The 18362-nt window shown below is 57.9% G+C and overlaps 1 protein-coding gene and 1 long non-coding RNA gene across 3 annotated transcripts; both read right to left on the reverse strand.

Moving 5' to 3' along the window:
- Positions 1 to 350: 350 nt before the first annotated feature.
- On the reverse strand, positions 351 to 17947 carry RNASET2 (ribonuclease T2). Of its 2 annotated transcripts, none has more exons than XM_086708309.1 (10): positions 17793 to 17947; positions 17491 to 17622; positions 16329 to 16389; positions 14210 to 14265; positions 12618 to 12675; positions 9808 to 9875; positions 5658 to 5771; positions 3536 to 3581; positions 2019 to 2093; positions 351 to 764 (listed from the first exon to the last, which is right to left on the reverse strand). In XM_086708309.1, exons 2-10 carry the CDS (start codon positions 17565 to 17567, stop codon positions 573 to 575), a joined length of 747 nt encoding a protein of 248 aa, XP_086564435.1. In that variant the 5' UTR covers positions 17568 to 17622; positions 17793 to 17947; the 3' UTR covers positions 351 to 572. The 2 variants fall into 2 exon arrangements, with proteins under 2 accessions (XP_086564435.1, XP_086564436.1); XM_086708310.1 differs by having other exon boundaries at positions 12618 to 12668; positions 14203 to 14265.
- LOC147581371 (uncharacterized) lies at positions 14302 to 14901 on the reverse strand. Its single transcript, XR_015251727.1, has 2 exons — positions 14762 to 14901; positions 14302 to 14512 (listed from the first exon to the last, which is right to left on the reverse strand). It is a non-coding gene; the product is annotated as an uncharacterized LOC147581371 (long non-coding RNA).
- Positions 17948 to 18362: the final 415 nt, after the last annotated feature.

An 18362-nucleotide genomic window follows, 5' to 3' on the forward strand; every position in this document is an offset into this window, starting at 1 on the left:
AGAGCACCAACGGGGCGGGCACGCCGGCCGGCACCTTGTCGCGCACCCAGTGTTCCCCGCGGCCCCTCAGAGCATCTCGCCTGCCAGCACCAGGCCCTCAGGGGACACACCCATGCGAGGCCATCGAGGGGGAGGGGGGGACGCGGGTGAACGTGTCCTGCCCCCTCTGGCCGCGAGGAACAAGATGCGTCCCCCTGAGGCAGCTGGCGGAGACACCCGGCCTGACGTCGGATCGTCGGCCTGATCCCGGCGTGAGGGCGGGAGGCCTCCCGAACCCCCGGAAGGTGCCCGAACTCCGAGGGCGCCCGCCTCGTCTCGGATGCCGAAGCGCTCAGTAAGGGAGAAACAAGGAAAATCTGTATCCTTTATTCCAACCGCAGAGCGGGCGAAGGCCTAAGCCATTTCCTCCCCTCCGTGTCCCCACGCTGCACCCGGCCCTGCGGGGCCTGCGGATCGGCTCCCGGCGGCGAAGACGGCGAAACAGACAGGCTCCCGGGAGGGACGGCCGTGAACAGACACTTCCGCTCTGGAGCTGCTTGTAGACACGCGGCCGTCTGTGACTCTCCCGCTTTTCAGTGTTTCCGAGTCTCGTCGGGTGGGGGGTAGAAGGCGGGGCCGTCCTCACAGACCTCCAGCCCCGGGCCCCCCGCTCCGGGCCGGCGGGACGCGGGCTCCTCGGGCTCCCCGGGCTCCGTGCAGTTGCGTAGCTGCAGCCCCTTGGTGAAGCACACCTCTATCTGGCCGATGGTCTGCACCTCCTCACCCTAGGAAGGGAAAGGGAAAGACGGAAAAGGATTCTGATCTCAGACGGTCATCGATGGCGTTGGAGTCCCAGGCCCTGAAGAGACAAGGGGTGACTGCCGACCCGGGGCTCCAGGCGCCAGGAACGAGCCCCTCTCTCCAGTGGCGCCACCCAAGGTGACGGGGCAGCGGGCCGCAGGGCCCGCCATCCGGCTCACCGCCCAGACGCTCCCCGTGCCGGCCCGGCAGCCCCGTGTGCAGGGACACCGCTTAGACCTAGACACGCACACCTCTGTGCACACAGCGGGTGCGTCACGGCATCGGGACGGGTGGTTTTGTACAAGAACTGGGTCCCTGGCACCCTGGTAAAAGGATTTAAGTCTTTACCAAAGCCGACGGAAAAAACTACAATTCACCCATGAGGCAAATACCCACGACTGACGTGACCGAAACTAACAACGTAAACCCTGAGAAATTTTCTGACTCCGAACGTTCCAGATGCCCACCTCCCTGCTCCTGTCCCCCAGCAGCCCTTGCAGAACGCGCGTGCTCTTCTGCCGGGACAAAGTCTCGAGAAAACAAACCCCATCCTAGTGTGGCGTCAAAGAACAACCCGCTTTACGTATGAACAGAGTCCCGGGTGCTTAACACACGGTGTCACATCGATTTCTGCTGTGCGACAGAGTGACTCACAGTAATGTACGTCACCCGGTGCTCATCACAGCAAGTGCCCCCCTTAACCTCCACCCGTGACCCCCCCACTGTCCCCTCTGGTAACCATCAGTGTGCCTTCTATAGCGAACACTCTGTTTCTTGGTTCGCCTCTCTTCCTTTGCTCGTTTGTTTCCTAAATTGCGCATTTCACTGGAAATCATGTGATATTTGTCTTTCCCTGACTGACTTGTTTCACGTGGCATCATACACTTGCACACGGCAAGATTCCATTCTGTCTTGTGGCTGCGTGATACTCCATCGTATAGACGCTACGTCGTCTTTGTCCGCTCGTCAGTCGATGACGCTTGGGCTGCTTCCGTGATTTGGCTAATGGAGCTAACGCTGCCAGAAACATCCAAGAACATGCGTCCCATCCGTGATGTGAAAACAGTCACGGAACGTGCCTGTGCACACGCCCCCCCCCCCCCCCCACACACACCCACAAACACACACACGCACAGCTCTGGCCCTGGGAGCTCCGTGGTGACCACAAAGATGTCAAAGGAATTGAACTTGTCTCGTTGATAAAGACAGAAAGGACAACAACATGTAGCATATCTGACCGATTCTGGTGGAAGGCACTGGACTTTAGGGATGACTCCATATATGCTGGCAAGGGCGTCTTTAATGTCTGAAATCTGAAATGACACACGGTGCATTAGAAATGACACTTGGAAAAAAAAAATTAAAAAGATTCTGTGTCTCCCCGTCTCTCTGCCCCTCCCCTGCTCGTGCTCTGTCTCTCTCTGTCTCAAAAATACATAAAAACATTAAAAACAAAGAAATGACCCTTGGCAAGAGGCAGTATGATGGCTCTGCCCCACGCAGACGTCGCTGATGCGCACAGCTAACACCAGGGCTCGCAGACAAGGCTCGGAGGTGCCGGGGGAGGGGCTGTCGCCTGCTTGGGCTCCACCCAGTGGCACCCACAGGTGCCCCCCCCAGTTTCTGTCCACCCCCGCCCAGCTCTTCTGTCCACACCCAGAGCCTGGGTGCCGCGCGCAAAAGCAGAGTCTCCCGAGTGCGGTCAGATCAGCTTTCGCCGCCCGGGGACTTCTGTCTGGGTCACAACCTGCTGCCTCTGCCACCTAACAAAGCGCCTGCAGCACAGACCTCCGACGTCTGTTGTCCTCGGTGCCAGTATGTGCTTGAAATCAGTTCCCCGATGGGCACATTCTGGGCAGAAAGGAGCCCAGGGGACCGACGGGGCCCCGCAAACACCCTCTCGCAGGCGCAGCTGACGCTCTCGCCGCAGGGTCACCTGCCACCCCCGCTCTCACTGGAGGGAGGAGAACAGGGGAGCAGGAAGCCGACTGCGCAGGGGAGCCGGTTAATTTCACAGTCAAGAGACCTGCGAAGCGGCCCAGGACGCAGCCATGACGCTGGAGACAAGGAGCCGCTGAAACCAGTCACTTCACATCTTCGTGTTAACCCCCGGGGACCGAAGTAGTTTAAATAGCGAAGACAGGCCCTCTAAAGTGGGAGTCAGCAAGCTTATTCTGCCAAGGCCCAGAGTGAGCGCTTCAGGCTCCGGGGGTCACTCAGACGCTCCCCGTCCGACCCCTGAGCCGTGTGGGCGACCGCAGGTGACCGCGGAGGAACGGCTGTGGCCGCGAGCCGGGAGGAGCCTGTTTATGAAAACGGGTTGTCCTGAGCGGACGACACTTAGCTTCCGTATCTGCTTCCCAGACAGCAAGATCTGGTCACGGTTACACGACTATCGTTTTACTAGGACAACAAAATCAACTCCTGGGCCGCCTTCTTCACACAGAATACCGCAAAAACCGAATGTGCTTCTCAAACGCACCCGGCACCTGCCCTGCGCGAGCCCAGAACACGCTTCTCACCAGGGGACCGCGAGTCCGTGCTTCAAAACCATGGGCGTAAGCCGTTTGCAGTTTACGCTCAACGTGCACAGGGAAACAGAATTCACATAAAATCTATCGGAAACCCAATAGCGGAATAGGAGGGGGCTCGTCTGGGTCACTGCAGAACCCCAGTGTCACTCACAGGAGGCAGTGACGCGGGGCCGCTTCCGGGTGTCCCCGTGCTGGGTCAGGGGGCTCCACGTGAGACTTACCTGGTAGTAATTGATAGACGGCTTTATTCCCAACTTTTGGAGCATGCTAAAATTTAAAAGTAGAAAAATTACTTGTATCGTGCGGTACGTTTTCCTTTCTTGTTCTTCTCAAACACCCTCTTTCATAACAAAAATTAAGACAGTCGGCACAGAAAGCACTTGCCGTCTACACCCTGGGCGATAAACCTGTGTGAGCAAGGACGGCAAATAAAGAGCGCTCGTGCTCCCTGACCACCCCTCACCCTCAGCGCACACTGCCGATCCGGCTCTCTCTCGAGCACGGGGTCCTTCCCAACGGCGTTCCGGAGGGCAGGATGCCAGGGGGTTGGCACACACGGGACCGCCTACAGGCCACGGCTTTTCAAAAGATAGTTAGCAACTGATTTGGGATCCCAGGCTCCTCCCGGAAAAACCACACCTGAGCAAATCCTTACGTACATTCAAACAGCCACAGACCCAACTCATTTCCCAAAGCACACGGTTTTGACCGGCCATCCCGTCAAAATAGCACATGGCTAGCTCCCTCATTCAATTATGGAGCAGGAGATCAACAATTCTCAGATTGAGAATCCCCAGCCAGCACTCGAGACCCCATCATGCCCCCACTGCCACCCCCCCCCCCCACCCCCGGATCATCTGGGCCACGATCACACAGAGCGGACACAGAGACCTGGGCTGCCTCTCTGGACGCCGACACGGCCAGGGAAGCCTGCTCCAGACTGACCGGGGCACGCCTGTTCCGGCCGCGAATCCCGGCAACGCTATCTGCCGCGTTAACAGGGCAGTTTTTGTAAAGAGGACCCCAACAAGCATCTGCATCTCTGCTGGAACAGGCAGGACGGGGTAGTGGGCAAGGTCCTCAGGGCCCTAGAAATAAACGTGCCCTCGCCTTATCCACGCACAGTAAACACATTTCAAAGCCTCTGTGCTCTAGAAGTACAAAACTTTGCAGATTTTTAAATATTTCTTTCAAGTTGCAGCATTAATGTTCTGAACATATTGGGTTAAGTAATACAAAACCTGGGGCGCCCGGGCAGCTCAGTTGGAGGAGCGTCTGGACATTGGCTCAGGTCGTGATCTCATGGTTCGTGGGTTCGAGCCCCACATCGGGCTCTGCGCTGACAGCTGGGAGCCTGCTTGGGATTTTCTCTCTCCCTCTCTCCGCCCCTCCCCCGTCTCTCTCTCTCAAAATAAACAAACATGAAAACTAAATTAAAACAAAAAAACAAGCACAAGCTCTGAGGCCGTGTTTGCAGGCTGTGCCCCTGCAATGCTGTTCCCCGCAAAGGCACCGCCTGCCCATTCCACACTGGGCCGGTCCCGTCCGAACCCCGGGGGCTGCACGGCCCTGATGACAGTGAAACAGAGGACCAGCTGTGCGGGACGGGACACTCCCCTTGCGGGCGCCCCTGCACGCCGAGGGAGCAGAGCGGGCGTCTAGGGAACGGACGGAGGCTTGCGCGTCTTCTCGGCAACTGCGACCTACACGGGTGCCTGGCGGGATTCTGGCTTGTTCTGACCAGAGCAAACGGTAGAATTTCCTGTCATGGCCTTGAAAATGAGGTCACAAGTGTATTATGACTCAGGTGAGGAAGAGTACGAATTCCTGGCACGCTTGGTCCCAGAAGCGTCTGGATGGCGGCTGCCCAGCCTCCCCGCCCGATCTCTCGGTGACGGGCCGGCCCCTGGTGGGCGGGAGGGGGGCCCCGGTCCCCGGCAGGGACATCGGTGGCCGTGAGCCAGCCTCCCCTCGTCTCCGGAGCGCAGGCACGGGGCAGGCGGTGTGGGATTCCGGGTCGGGGTCACTTCGACCGCGCCAGGAGCCCCGCCCGCATCCCCGCCCTGCCTGTTCCAGGGCCACCAGAGCAGGGCCCCAAACGCTTGGTGATGCGCAGTCGACACAAACTGTCGTGTTAACGCAAGATCCTTCCGTGGGAAATCCCGGCCGAGAGACGCACGCCCTGGTCGGTCTGGTTCCCTCGGGCCGACTCCGTGTCCGACGACGTCAGGGCCCAGAGGGGCCCTCGGTCTCCGGACGGCGCGGTTCCAGGCTCACCCCCAGGCCGGAGAGCCGGCTGCGGAGGGTGGCGCTCACGAGGCCCGGCCCCAGAGGGTCCCCTACCTGTTAAGCGCCAGCTTCTGGTACAGGTCCAGGCCACCCCCGAAGTATCTCTTCTGAGAGTTGAGGGTGTCCACCTGGGCCGCACACGTGCCGTGCTTCTCCCACTCGTGCTGCCTGTGAGAGAAGTTTCGCAAAAACCTCAGGTTAAAAGTCACGAAACAAATTCGCAAGGAAAACGTTCACGCCCGGGACGGGACAGGACGTTCGACACGCACGTCGTTTCTTGCACGAAACAAGAGGGTAAAGTTCCTTCTGTGGGACACACGCGGTGCCGGATTGCCCTGCAGGGGACACGAGGCCCCAGGGGCCATGAGACCCCGTCACGCCTGCACCGTCACCCCCTGCCCGGAGACCCTCACGCGGCAGCCCACTAAGCAGGTGCTGCTGGCAAACACGAATACGTAACCCAGAGAAACATTCGTATCGATAACCACTCCTCGGGCTTCGCTGCAGATTTAACCGCGAGATGCTTTCACACTCCTCATTTGCGCCCACAACTCTGCAAGGCGAAACTACCACTGGCTTAGAAATGGGGAAACTTGGGGCGCCTGGGTGGCGCAGTCGGTTAAGCGTCCGACTTCAGCCAGGTCACGATCTCGCGGTCCGGGAGTTCGAGCCCCGCGTCGGGCTCTGGGCTGATGGCTCAGAGCCTGGAGCCTGTTTCCGGTTCTGTGTCTCCCTCTCTCTCTGCCCCTCCCCCGTTCATGCTCTGTCTCTCTCTCTGTCCTTAAAATAAATAAACGTTGGGAAAAAAAAAAAATTAAAAAAAAAAAAACAAAACAGATGAACATAGGGTAAGGGAAGCAAAATTAAGATAAAAACAGAGAGGGAGAGGGGCGCCTGGGTGGCGCAGTCGGTTGAGCGTCCGACTTCAGCCAGGTCACGATCTCGCGGTCCGTGAGTTCGAGCCCCGCATCGGGCTCTGGGCTGATGGCTCAGAGCCTGGAGCCTGTTTCCGATTCTGTGTCTCCCTCTCTCTCTGCCCCTCCCCCGTTCATGCTCGGTCTCTCTGTCCCAAAAATAAATAAATGTTGAAAAAAAAAATTAAAAAAAAAAAAAAAAGAAATGGGGAAACTGAGGCTCAGAGGGACTAGCCAGGCGCCCCGCTGAGGCCAGCCAGCCAGGAAGCCCAGAGTCCACGTGCAGGGCCCTATCCGGACGCCCGGCAAATGTGAGGTGTGCCTCCCGCAGGGGACGACAGCGGCCGCTCGGGTGTCGGCCACCCGCAGCACAGAAGGACAAGAAGGCGTCGGGCTTCCCCTAGATCATCGGTGATTAGTTCGTAAGGTTTCAGCGAACCGCGTTCACGCCGGCACTCGTGGGGGGGTCGTATGCCAGCTCACAAAACACAGTCCAAAGTGCACTCGTCCGCTGGTGAAACCCCCCACGGCGGCGGCTCTGAGTGACCACAGGGCTACAAGCAGCGACTCTCTCCAGACCATGGAGACGGCGGGAAAAGACACACGCGTGTGAACAACTTTCTTCGTGTAGAGCAGCTTCCAGAATGAATCGTCTGACAGCTGCCCATATCCTATGGGCTAGAAAAGGAGGGTCTTGCGGGCTGCACGCTTCTTTCTGGAGCCCGTGCAAGAGGGCGCTGGCGGACGACGCAGGACGAGTGCAGAGGACTAGCACACTGGCCAAACGGCTCCTGGCTCTAAGAAATACCCAGCGAATGTCAATCATTGTTGTTTTGGGATCAAGCTTAACTCAATACCGCTGAAGGATCAGAATCTATTATTGTTAACGTGGTTCCAACATTTAATCCCACGTCACTTGGAATCGGGCACCTTTCATCTCACACAGAATTGCCAGTTACCACTGGGGAGTGACCACCGTGAGTGGACCTGGGGGCCGCCCCCCCGGGCTGCCTGGCCCTCCTGCGGGACGGGAGGCGCGCGCCCCTCCGGGCGGCCGAGGCCCAGGGACACCTCCCACGGTGAGGCCGCTCGCCTAACTGGGCGACCCCAGCCCTCGTTCTTTTCCGTACAAGCATCAAAAACCATCAGAAACCAAAGAAAAATCCTACTTTGCAGAGGGCTGTGTACGTGGTATTTCTCATAGGGCTAATCTTATTGATAGACTTGATCTCAGAGGATTATCTCAAGGGGGCAGTGACACCAAGGCCCCGAACTCTGCACCCCCGACTCCCATCTGGGACTAAACAGGACACTTTTCCTCCAGGAACCCTCCTCGGCCTCCGGCTCCCAACGACAAAGCCGAGGCAGACACTCTCGAAGCTCACACAGGAGAGGCGACTTGGGCAGCAGGGGAGCGGTGACCCGAACGCCACACTCGGGAGGCAGTGACGCAGAGTGGTGCAGTCAGTCCCCGCGTGTCCCCGTCCCTGGGAGCTCTGGGGAGCATAAATACCATTAGCGCATGATGTTTACCTTTGGGCTTGGAACCGAAGTTTTCAAATGTGCCATTTAACTATCCAACCTGAAAAAGTATCATTTTGCCTTTATTAGAGCCCAAAACTACATGTGTGCTCTGCCCACGTTACTCGGATTAAATGTTCGAGGGCCCCAATCAGACAGCCCTCTTTACGCGTACCTGTTAATTTATTTTTAAGTCATCCAGCAGTCTGCTTGACTCTGTCACAGAACATTGGAACAAGTGGAAAAACTGTATTTTGCACACTTAGCCCGGATCTGTCATTTGTTCAGTACAATGTGAAGGCCTGGGCACTTTTTCCACTGTGTTTCCATCTCGACTTTGTCTATCATGAAACCGTTTTCTAGAACACAGCTGTGCAGAATGCGCCTGGAGACCTGCACCATTCACGTCCCAAATTCTGAGTGGTTTTCTCTGCCAAAGAGACGATTTCGACCTACAGACCTGGGTACGTTAAAGCCACATCCCTGCCACACACCCGGAGTGAGATCTCAGCCTGGGCACCGGGGAAGGGGGGGGACGGGGACAGGGGACTGGGGGTCCAGGGGGTGCAGGGGTTCAGGCATCACTGCCACTCTACGTGGTTGCAGAAAGCTTCTGTCTAAATTGAATTCCTTTCCTGAACAGTCTTCACAGTATCTCCAAACGGAATTAATCATCTTGGACAACATCTGAATAACTGTAACGTGAATCATGAGTTGCCATATACGGGCAAGACAGAAAATCATTGTTTTCAGTTAACCTAATGTAAATAAAAGGAATGTTAATTGTACCTTCTTCAAAAGCAATGATTTAAGAAGCGATGCTGAATTAAACACAGCGTTTTTCTCCTTGGCTCACCTCCCGCCACACTCAAAAGACGGTCCTGGGCCAGACCACGGACTGAGCCACAGGTGGGACCTCCCTCTCCTCCCTAAGTCATAGCATGAGACAGCCACCTTCGTCGGCACATCTTCTCTTTGCTCGACGTATCTTGGGACAACAGCACAATGTCTTTAAGAAACACTCTCTGCGGGAGTTGCAGTGACTGCCTCTTAGATACGCACATACCTATCTGGGTTTAGTGAAACCTCAGGAGAGGAAGAGTCTAAACAAAGTGATGAATGAAATACGGATGAAGCACAAGCCTAAAAGGTAAATTCCCTTTGCTCTCATGTTCTAGTCACCGGAGAAGGGCCCTGAAGATAACATGCCAAAGAAAAGCCCTGATGAGTGCTCCCAAGGCTCACTTGGTGCTTCCCAGCCCCGCTTAGTGCTCCTAAGGCTCCAATCGGTGCTCCCCAGCCCCACTCGGTGCTCCCTAGCCCTGCTCACTGCTCCCCCGGCCTGCTCGGTGCTCCCCCGGCCCCTCGCAGTGCTCCCAAGGCTCCAATCGGTGCTCCCCAGACCCACTCGGTGCTCCCAAGGCTCCAATTGGTGCTCTCCAGACCCACTCGATGCTCCCCAGCCCTGCTCAGTGCTCCCCCGGCCCCACTCGGTGCTCCCCGGGCCTGCTCGGTGCTCCCCGGGCCTGCTCAGTGCTCCCCGGGCCTGCTCAGTGCTCCCCCGGCCCCTCGCAGTGCTTCCAAGGCCTCACTCGGTGCTCCCCAGCCCCACTCGGTGCTCCCAAGGCTCCAATTAGTGCTCCCCAGACCCACTCGATGCTCCCCAGCCCTGCTCAGTGCTCCCCCGGCCCCACTCGGTGCTTCCGAGGCCCCACTCGGGGCTCCCCGGCCCCGCATCCTGCTATGGACTCAGTGGCTGCTGCCCTTACCAGAAATGGCTGTGATTTAGTGGATGGAGCACATCAGGCCAGTACATCTTCATTTCTGGCAGGAGGTCCTGTGCGGGAGGGAAAAAAAAATCTGTGTAGGACCTAACAGCTCAAAACCTACCAGGCAAATTTCATAAACTAGTACGTTAGAAAAGATGAAAAGATTCTGCCTCACTCTGCAGGAGACGTTTCTTACGACACGTGTGAACACGAAACCTGACTCATCACAGAAGTGTGTTTGAAAACGCAAGCGCTCGTAGGTGAGTGGGTGAAGTGGCCGTGCAGACAGGGAACACTACCGCCCAGCTCTAAAGAGACACGGCCATCAGCCAGGAGGGGACGCGGGGGAGCCTTCAAAGCAACAACCAAGCGGAGGCAGCCAGTCTGAAAAGGCTGAATGATTCCAAACGTGCGACACTCCGGAGAAGACAGAAGATCAGAGACGGTGGAAGGGTCAGTGGGGTCAGGGGCTGGCGGATGGAGGGGGGGAGTACGTGGAGAAGAACAGGGGATTTCCGGGCGAGGCTACCCCGTAGGATACAGCGGTGGACGCACGTCATATGGGTCAGGACCCCAAAACTACGTGACACAGAGCGCACCCAATGGGAACCCTAAGTTCTGCGAGTGACGAGGCACCGATACCGTAACGAGGGTCCCGCACGACGCAAGGCGTTAACAACACGCGACGGTCTGCGTATTGGGGGCACATACATGGGCAGTCTGGTCTCCACTTAATTGTCCTGCTTTAGGTTTCTGAAACTGCCCTAAAGAGTTGCATCTACTCGTTAAAAGAGACAACACAAAATACAGGCTCCCTGCGGGCTGGGCAGTCTGCGCCCCGCCCCTGTACCGCAGTTTCCCTAAATTGAACGGTGCTCAGGCTTACGTTCCAATTTCCACAAACCCCCGGGACCAGAAATAAAGTGAAACCGTGTGGAAACAAACTCAGGACGACTTCGCTCTGCCCACCAGTCGCGGAACCACCGGGCCCCCCCCCGCCCGCTCCCCCGCCCCAGCCAGCCCTGTCTTCCAGAAAGCTGCCCGTCTCACGGCGTCCCCGTCCCCGTCTTGCACCCCCCACACTCTGGCTTCAGCCCCCGCCAGCACCGAGGGGGCGGGGGGAGCGGCCCGCTTTCCTCAGGGACCACCACTGCCCGGGGCCGTGTGCGACAGAGCAGGGGCCCCGGCACCGACCTGCACGCCTCCCCGCTTTGACCCCCGGGCCGCTCCCTCCAAAGGGTACTTCCAGCCTTCCTTCGATGAACCCCGCCAGCGGTCCTCCATGAACCCCCATCCCCGGCTCCCCCCGCCCCCCCTCCTGGCTGCTGCTTCACAAGCCCCGTCTCTCCTGCTTTTCTGTCCTGCTTTTCTCTGTCCTGCTTCTCTGTTAACCCTAGGGAGGCCCCAGGCTCGCTCCTGCTGTCCTCTCTGTCCCCGTGCTGAATTCCCCAGCCGCGCGCTGGTCACACCGAAGGTCCTCCCCCCCGGCCCACACCTCTCTGCTGGCAGACACACGTGACCCACCTGGACGTTTCTGGGGCACTGCACCCGCAACAGGCTGCCTGCGGAAGCCCAGTCCCCTGCCGGGCCCGTGTCAGGAAGGAGACGACACCCGGCCTAAGCTCCTGTCCTGAGTCCCGCCTGATGCTCCCCTCCAGCCAGTCCCCCAGCCCTGTTTATTCCACTTCCGGGCTCCCCTCTTGCTGTGCATTCCCACAGCCTCTCCCCGCTCAGCTCTTCACCCCTGCCTCGTCCCCCCCACCCTGTGCCCGCCGCCCAGCCGGCAGCCAGGGCGGCTGCTGGGACACGCGGGTCACGTTCACTCTGCGGCCTGAATGCTCTGGGCACTCAGCGCCGTCGCAGCACCAGTGACCTTGTATTTCCACGTGCAGGTCACGGGACTCTAGTCACGAACGAGCCCGCGGGATCGGGCGAGCTGACCCGCGTGCGGGAAGGATGTCTGAAGAGTGGGGCGTGACCAGGCTTTGGGGCACACTAATAATTCTTACAGATGGTCCTCAGACCTCCAGACCTCCAGAGGAGGAGCAGAGGAAACCCTTTGGACTAGAGCAGTTAGAACGATCTGTTAGAACTAACTGCCTTGCCCTTTTGGGGGCCGTATCTTCACGGGAAGGAACCTAGTTTTAGCACATCCTGACGCTACCCCATGTTTTCAGGGAGGCCCCAGCGACCTGTAAACCCAGGTACTAGTTAGATCACACACCAGGGGTCGCCCGCATCCCGCGAGGAAAGGTAAGCGCCCCTGCGGGTGTGCATACGCAACGGAGACCTTCCGCGAGCAGGGCTCGCCAAAGCCACTCCCTGGGCTATTCTGTGACAGGGGCGGTTGTGCTGGAAAGGCCCAAGCCTTCCTCCCTGCCGGCAGGCCCTACTCAGAAACCCACCCGCCACAGCCAGAAGGGACAGGCGTGGTGCCGTGTGTCTGTCCTCCGAGCCAGAGCTGTCTAGAAATGCTAACCACAGCAAGCCGACCAGGAGTCACGGGGGACCGGGGACTAACGTGGGCTGGCAGGGGACGGCCAGGGCCGTCTCCGCTCACGTCTGCTTTCACTTCGTACAGTTCACTTGGAATGGTTTGCGCCCAGGGCAGAGGAGACCACGTAGTTCGAATTTAACTTGTGGGACTGTCTTAGCTATCAGTAGATACGAAAAACGTGCCAAGGGTTCAATCTTGGTGAATAACGCTCGGGAGTCCTCATTTTCAAACATGACCTTGAGGGTACGCTTGCGGAGAAGAGAGTTAACTGAGTCCAATGCTCTACAGCAGCGACGCGACTAAAAGTTTGTACCTTAATCTCTTGGAAGTTAAAGTGCCACGATCTGTTACACTCTTCCGCTTTGTCAGGCCTCGAAATTAAAATTAAAAACAACAGAAATTAGTCTCGGTCGAGATGGGTTCCAAAAGGCAGGAGGAAACACTTCCATTAAGGTCTGCAGAGAGTAAAGGAAGAGAAACCGTCACATGGTGCGAGTCGCTTAACAAAGACACTCAGGTATCAGCGGTCCCGGTTGCGCGTCTTTCAAAGACATCGTCCAGGAGAAAGGCCAACAGGAAGCAAACTGAACAACCCGGTAGGGGGCGCTCTGGAGTCAGGGTGGGGTCTAAGTCAACTGCCCTCTGACAATCTCCCCTGCTGCTGCGCAGACCAGCAAGTTCCCCTCTCTTCCAATGGCGATGAGGGCGAATGAGGACATACGTAACGGGCTCAGGCAGTGGCTGGCAACGACCCAGGATCGGCTAGCACGATTTCTTAAACCACCAAGCAAGGGTACCCTCCGACTTCCCTTTGTCTGCCTACTTTGGGACACACCAACTTCCTGTCTCCAGATGAGTTCCCAAGGCCACCAAATCTACTTTCCGACCCCTGGCTCAACGGGTTGGCCCAGCAACCCGAAATCGGTGCAGCCCCCACGGGGACGAGAGCAGTGCTGTGCACCGTCCTTCCAGCCACAAGCAGAGTGGCAGGTACATCAGCAGGACCCAAGAAGGCCAAGGTCCCGGAGACGAGTGTCGGGGTCACTGGTGAGTCTGGGGCGAAGGAGGGGCCAGAGCCCGGGCCCCAGTCCCCAGTTTAATTTGCTTCCCACAAAACCCTGTTCCTGAGGAGCAGGCCTGTGCCAGCAAAGGCCAGCATGGCCCTCCTGTCGTGGGAGCGGCAGGATGAGGCACCCCTTTGACGGGGCAGAGTGACGTGTGCGGTTAAACATCACAAGAATATGCACAAATAGGGAAACGATAAACAGAACGCAGGCAAAACCAGAAAAACGAATTCGGGTACTGTGACAGGTGCCAACGTAGATACGTGTAATAAACGAGTGGGACACTTGGGCATTTACTTTTATATAGCTACTCGCTGCCCCCAAAAGAAGGACGAAATGAGGAAATTACAGTTAGTCGTCTTAAAATGGGCCCAGAGTCCCTAAATGCATGTTTAAGCCAGATCGTTACTGTTCTATCGAGACAGAACCGAACAGCAACAAAATCAGGGTTATTTCGGAAAGACTGAAGACGCCATAAATAAGGATTTGGTCTAGCGAATAAACTCCTAACAAAAATCACGAGTGTAACCGTTTGGACCGGCCTCAAGCTAGTTTCAGGTTGGCTAGCTTCTTTTCCCCGTTTCAATTTTTTTTTTTTAATTTTTTTCAATGTTTATTCATTTTTGACAGAGTCAGGGCCTGAGTGGAGGAGGGGCAGAGAGAGAGGGAGACACAGGCTCGGAAGCAGGCTCCGGGCTCCGAGCTGTCAGCACAGAGCCCGACGCGGGGCTCGAACTCACGGAACCGCGAGATCGTGACCTGAGCCGAAGCCGGACGCTTAACCGACTGAGCCACCCAGGCGCCCCTTCCTGTTCACATCGGAATCACGCTAAGGGCTTGCCATAATCCGTGTATCGTCCAGTAGTCCGGAGGGTCTCTGCAGTCCTTTCCAACTTCCTGCAGAGAAAGGACACGAGAACACAGAGCAAATAATCGGTTTCACTGTTTATTTAGATACACGTAGCACCTTTCCCTTCTTTTCACATATACCACCAGCCACAGGCAGGACCCACACAAACCAGCCCCCAGGGGATCTGGGGAGGATTCCGGTGCGGCCCTACATGGGGGGGCGTGTCGGACCTGGAAGGAGGGGTCCAATCTCACACAATTACTCGACAGAACTGAAACCTGAGTTTTGCTTTGCCTTTCTTCTTTTTAAATTTTTTTTTTTTAATTTTTTTTTTTTTCAACGTTTATTTATTTTTGGGACAGAGAGAGACAGAGCATGAACGGGGGAGGGGCAGAGAGAGAGGGAGACACAGAATCGGAAACAGGCTCCAGGCTCTGAGCCGTCAGCCCAGAGCCCGACGCGGGGCTCGAACTCACGGACCGCGAGATCGTGACCTGGCTGAAGTCGGACGCCTAACCGACTGCGCCACCCAGGCGCCCCAGCCTTTCTTCTTTTTAAACGTGTCCTCAGATTAAGTCAGCCTGATGGAAGCACTCACTTGCCCATAATTTTCGTAACGTGTAACCCAAAATACCCGTGCGGGGATGACGACACCCAGCTAAACTCAAGGGTGTTCAGGCTCCAGGTCCGAACGCAGTAGTGCTACAAGTATGGAAACTGCGAACATTCCGGAGCAAAGACACCAAGGTGAGGAAGGGACAATGAAGATAAGTTCACAGAGGTAAACCCCAGTGGCATACTCTCCCGGGACCTCCAAAGTGTTTAGCTAAAGTGGAGTTTTTCCAAAACAGCCGACCGTCAAGAACTACGCTGGCCGTCAGACCAGACGAGACCCAAGTCCTGCCCGTCGCCCCCGCAGGGAATAAGCCAATGAAAAGCGGGTGTGGGTGTCTAGTGAGGACAGGCGAGGCACCACGCAGATTCTCAAGCCTTTCCTCTCGGGGTCGCCTGGGCAGGGAGCAAGCTTCTGTCCCAGGTCGGTCTGGAAAGGAGGGAGGCTCTGGTTTAGGAGACCGGCCTGCGGAGGCATGAAAGGTACCCGCCACACGCCGAGGGGGCAGAAGGGCAGGACGACCCAGGGCAGGACCAGAGCAGGCGGCGTGAACCTCACCTCTCCCAACCCCCAGTTTCACCCCCCAGGAAACCACCACTGGCCACAGGAGCCAGGGCTTCTGCCGGCTCCACGTCCAGCGTCTCAGACGAGCCTGTAAGGGGACGCTGGGGCGGCTTTTGTTCACCATCGGCAAGTACCGGTCAGTGCCCGGCATGTGCCCGAGGGCCTGGGCAGAGCACCGAGGAGGGTCGGGGAGAGAAAGACACATCTGTCGCCACACCTAAAATGCCCATGTCACTCATGCGGGGAAGGAGCCCAGAGACAGCCCCACTGCCCAGGAAGATGCTTCGGCCAGAGTAGTGACAGGTCCCCTCGTCAAGGCCACCCTGGATTGAAATTCCCTAACGATGACATTTCACAAGGAGTTGATTTTTTTTTTTTTTTAATCTCAGTTCTAAAGCCTCAAGGGAGGAAAGCACTTCTGGTATATTTACAGTCAGGGCCCAGGAACACACCCACATTGGGTCACAGTAAAGCCTCACCCACCAAACGACCTTGTTCCCTGCCCCAGGGGCAAACCTTCTGTGTTCCCTAAGACTGGGGCTGTCCACACGCGGCCCCTCCCACCGGAACCTGGGGCTTACAAAGCTCACAAGGCCGACCTGCTGGGGGTGTGGGGGGCAGAGCCAGGTCTCCAGCAGAGCTCAAAGCTGGTCACCAGCAACCCCGTTCGTTCTCCTCCCATCCAACACTCTACCCGGAGCTCGGAAACAGCACCAGAGCCAGAAAGACAAGGTACGGTGCGAGGTTCGGAAAACCAAAACCAGAGAGAGCAGCCTCAGCGAGAGTAAAGCGACAGATGGCCAGAAATGACATGCCAGCTCACGAGGAAACATGCGTGTAAATGACTCTGCATGGGGCTTCGACCGAGGAACGGGGGTGGGGGGCAGGGAGGGTGGGGGGGGGTTGCGGTGTGGTTGAGATCAGAAAACTCACCTTGCACACTGTTACGGGCCAGTGGTGAACCATAATTAGCTTTTTCCACTCATGGTTGTCACTGTTAAAAGACAAAAGACTTACTTTTCAAGAACTGTTTTTTTTTTTTTTTTTCAACGTTTATTTTTTTTTTGGGACAGAGAGAGACAGAGCATGAACGGGGGAGGGGCAGAGAGGGAGACACAGAATCGGAAACAGGCTCCAGGCTCTGAGCCATCAGCCCAGAGCCTGACGCGGGGCTCGAACTCCCGGACCGCGAGATCGTGACCTGGCTGAAGTCGGACGCTTAACCGACTGCGCCACCCAGGTGCCCCTCAAGAACGGTTTTAAAGTTAAAGAAAAGTTAATTCATCTATCCATTCATGCCATTGTTCGTTCAACAAACACCGAGTGATTGTGACAGGCCAGGCACCACGGGGAGCAAGGGACAAGTCCCCAGGCCCTCCTGTGGACAGAGGCGTTGCTGTGAGCAGGGGACCAAGTCCCGGGCATCCTTGGAGCATACATGCCAGTGAGGGAGACAGTGACGGTGGTAGCCAAGAAAACACACATGGTGCCCCATGGTGATGAGTAACAAAGAATATAGGGGCGCCTGGATGGCTCAGTCAGTGGAGGGTCCAAGTCTCGGTTTCTGCTCAGGTCGTGATCTCACAGTTCATGAGTTCGAGGCCCAAGTCGGGCTCGGTGCTGACAGTGCTGACCCTGCTTGGGATTCTCCCTCTCTCTCTCTGTCCCTCCCCTGCTCATCTGAGCACCGTTTCTCTTTCGAAATAAACATTTAAAAAAAAAAAAAAAAAAAGGAATATAAGTGAGGAAGAGAACAGGCATGTCAGCAGGGAGGAGGGAAGCTGAAATTTTAGACCAGAAAGCCAGGGACGGCCCGGGGGGGGGGGGGGGGGGACCATAAAGTGCCTTCCTCCTAAGGCTGGCCACGAGCCTAGAAACAGAACCATCACTGTCCGTCAACCTGAAAAGAGGAAGAACCAGCACTTCCCAGATACTACTGGAACCTAACCTAAATGCGCGCCTCGACAATCCCCGACGCGCCGCTCCCGCCCGCACCTGCACCCGCAAGGGCCGCGACGCCGACCCCACGCCCCGGGGCACCGCGCGGGCCAGGCTGAGGCCGCACCAGGCGCTCGCAGCCGTGCAGGGGGCTCACCTGCTCGCGCCGCCCACGCGGCACATCGCCAGGCACAAGGCGCACAGGAGCAGGCTGCGAGCGGCTGCAGGCTTCATCCTGCCCGAATCCGGGGGGAGACACACAACGTCCGGCGCCGGGCCCTGCGTCTCCCTGCAAACGGGCAGAATTCCTGAAGCCCACCCACCTCTGACCGGCTGCAGGCCGCGTCCGCCGTCCCGAGGGGGCCCCCAGCCCGGCGTCCGGCGTAGGCCTCGGCCCCCGAGTCCGCCGTCCCGAGCGGGCCCCGGGCCCGCCGACCCCAGCCCGGGGAGCCGCCTCACCTGAGTCCCCCAGCCGCGCACGCGTCTCTGCCAGGGCTGCACCGCGACCCCCGCCGCCACTTCGCGGTCGCCGCAGCCCAGTCGCCGCGGGGAAGTGCGCCTTTCCGCTTCTGGGCCCCCGGCCCCGGACACGCCCTCGTAGGCGGGCACGCCCCCGGCCAGGCAGACACGCCCCCGAGGCCCCGCCTCCAGGACACGCCCCCGGCTCGGCAGATACGTCCCCTGACGCCCGGAAGCTCCTTCGGCCTCGCACACACGCCCCCCCCCCCCCCCCCCCCCCCCGACGCCTCAACTCCGGGACACGCCTCCGGCCCGACCGCTCGCCCTCCGCCCGCTCGTGCTCCTTGCGGAGGAGGTTTCCGCTTCGGCCTGGGTGCCGTCCGGCATCGTGTCCCTTCCTGTCCCGCACCGTGAAGTCGACTTTAAAGGCCACCGTGTGCGGGCTGTTTGAATAAAATATGTATGTGGCTGTTCCGTGATGTCTGCTTCTCCCCCCGCACTGACCCCTTCCCCGGGGTGGGGGGTGGGGGGTCTGGCGCCGCATGGGGGGGGGGGACGGGGTCAGGACGA

This window comes from Puma concolor, chromosome B2, assembly GCF_028749965.1.
Source record: "Puma concolor isolate L17-30 chromosome B2, mPumCon1.1.hap2, whole genome shotgun sequence".
NCBI classification, from domain to species: Eukaryota; Metazoa; Chordata; class Mammalia; order Carnivora; family Felidae; genus Puma; species Puma concolor.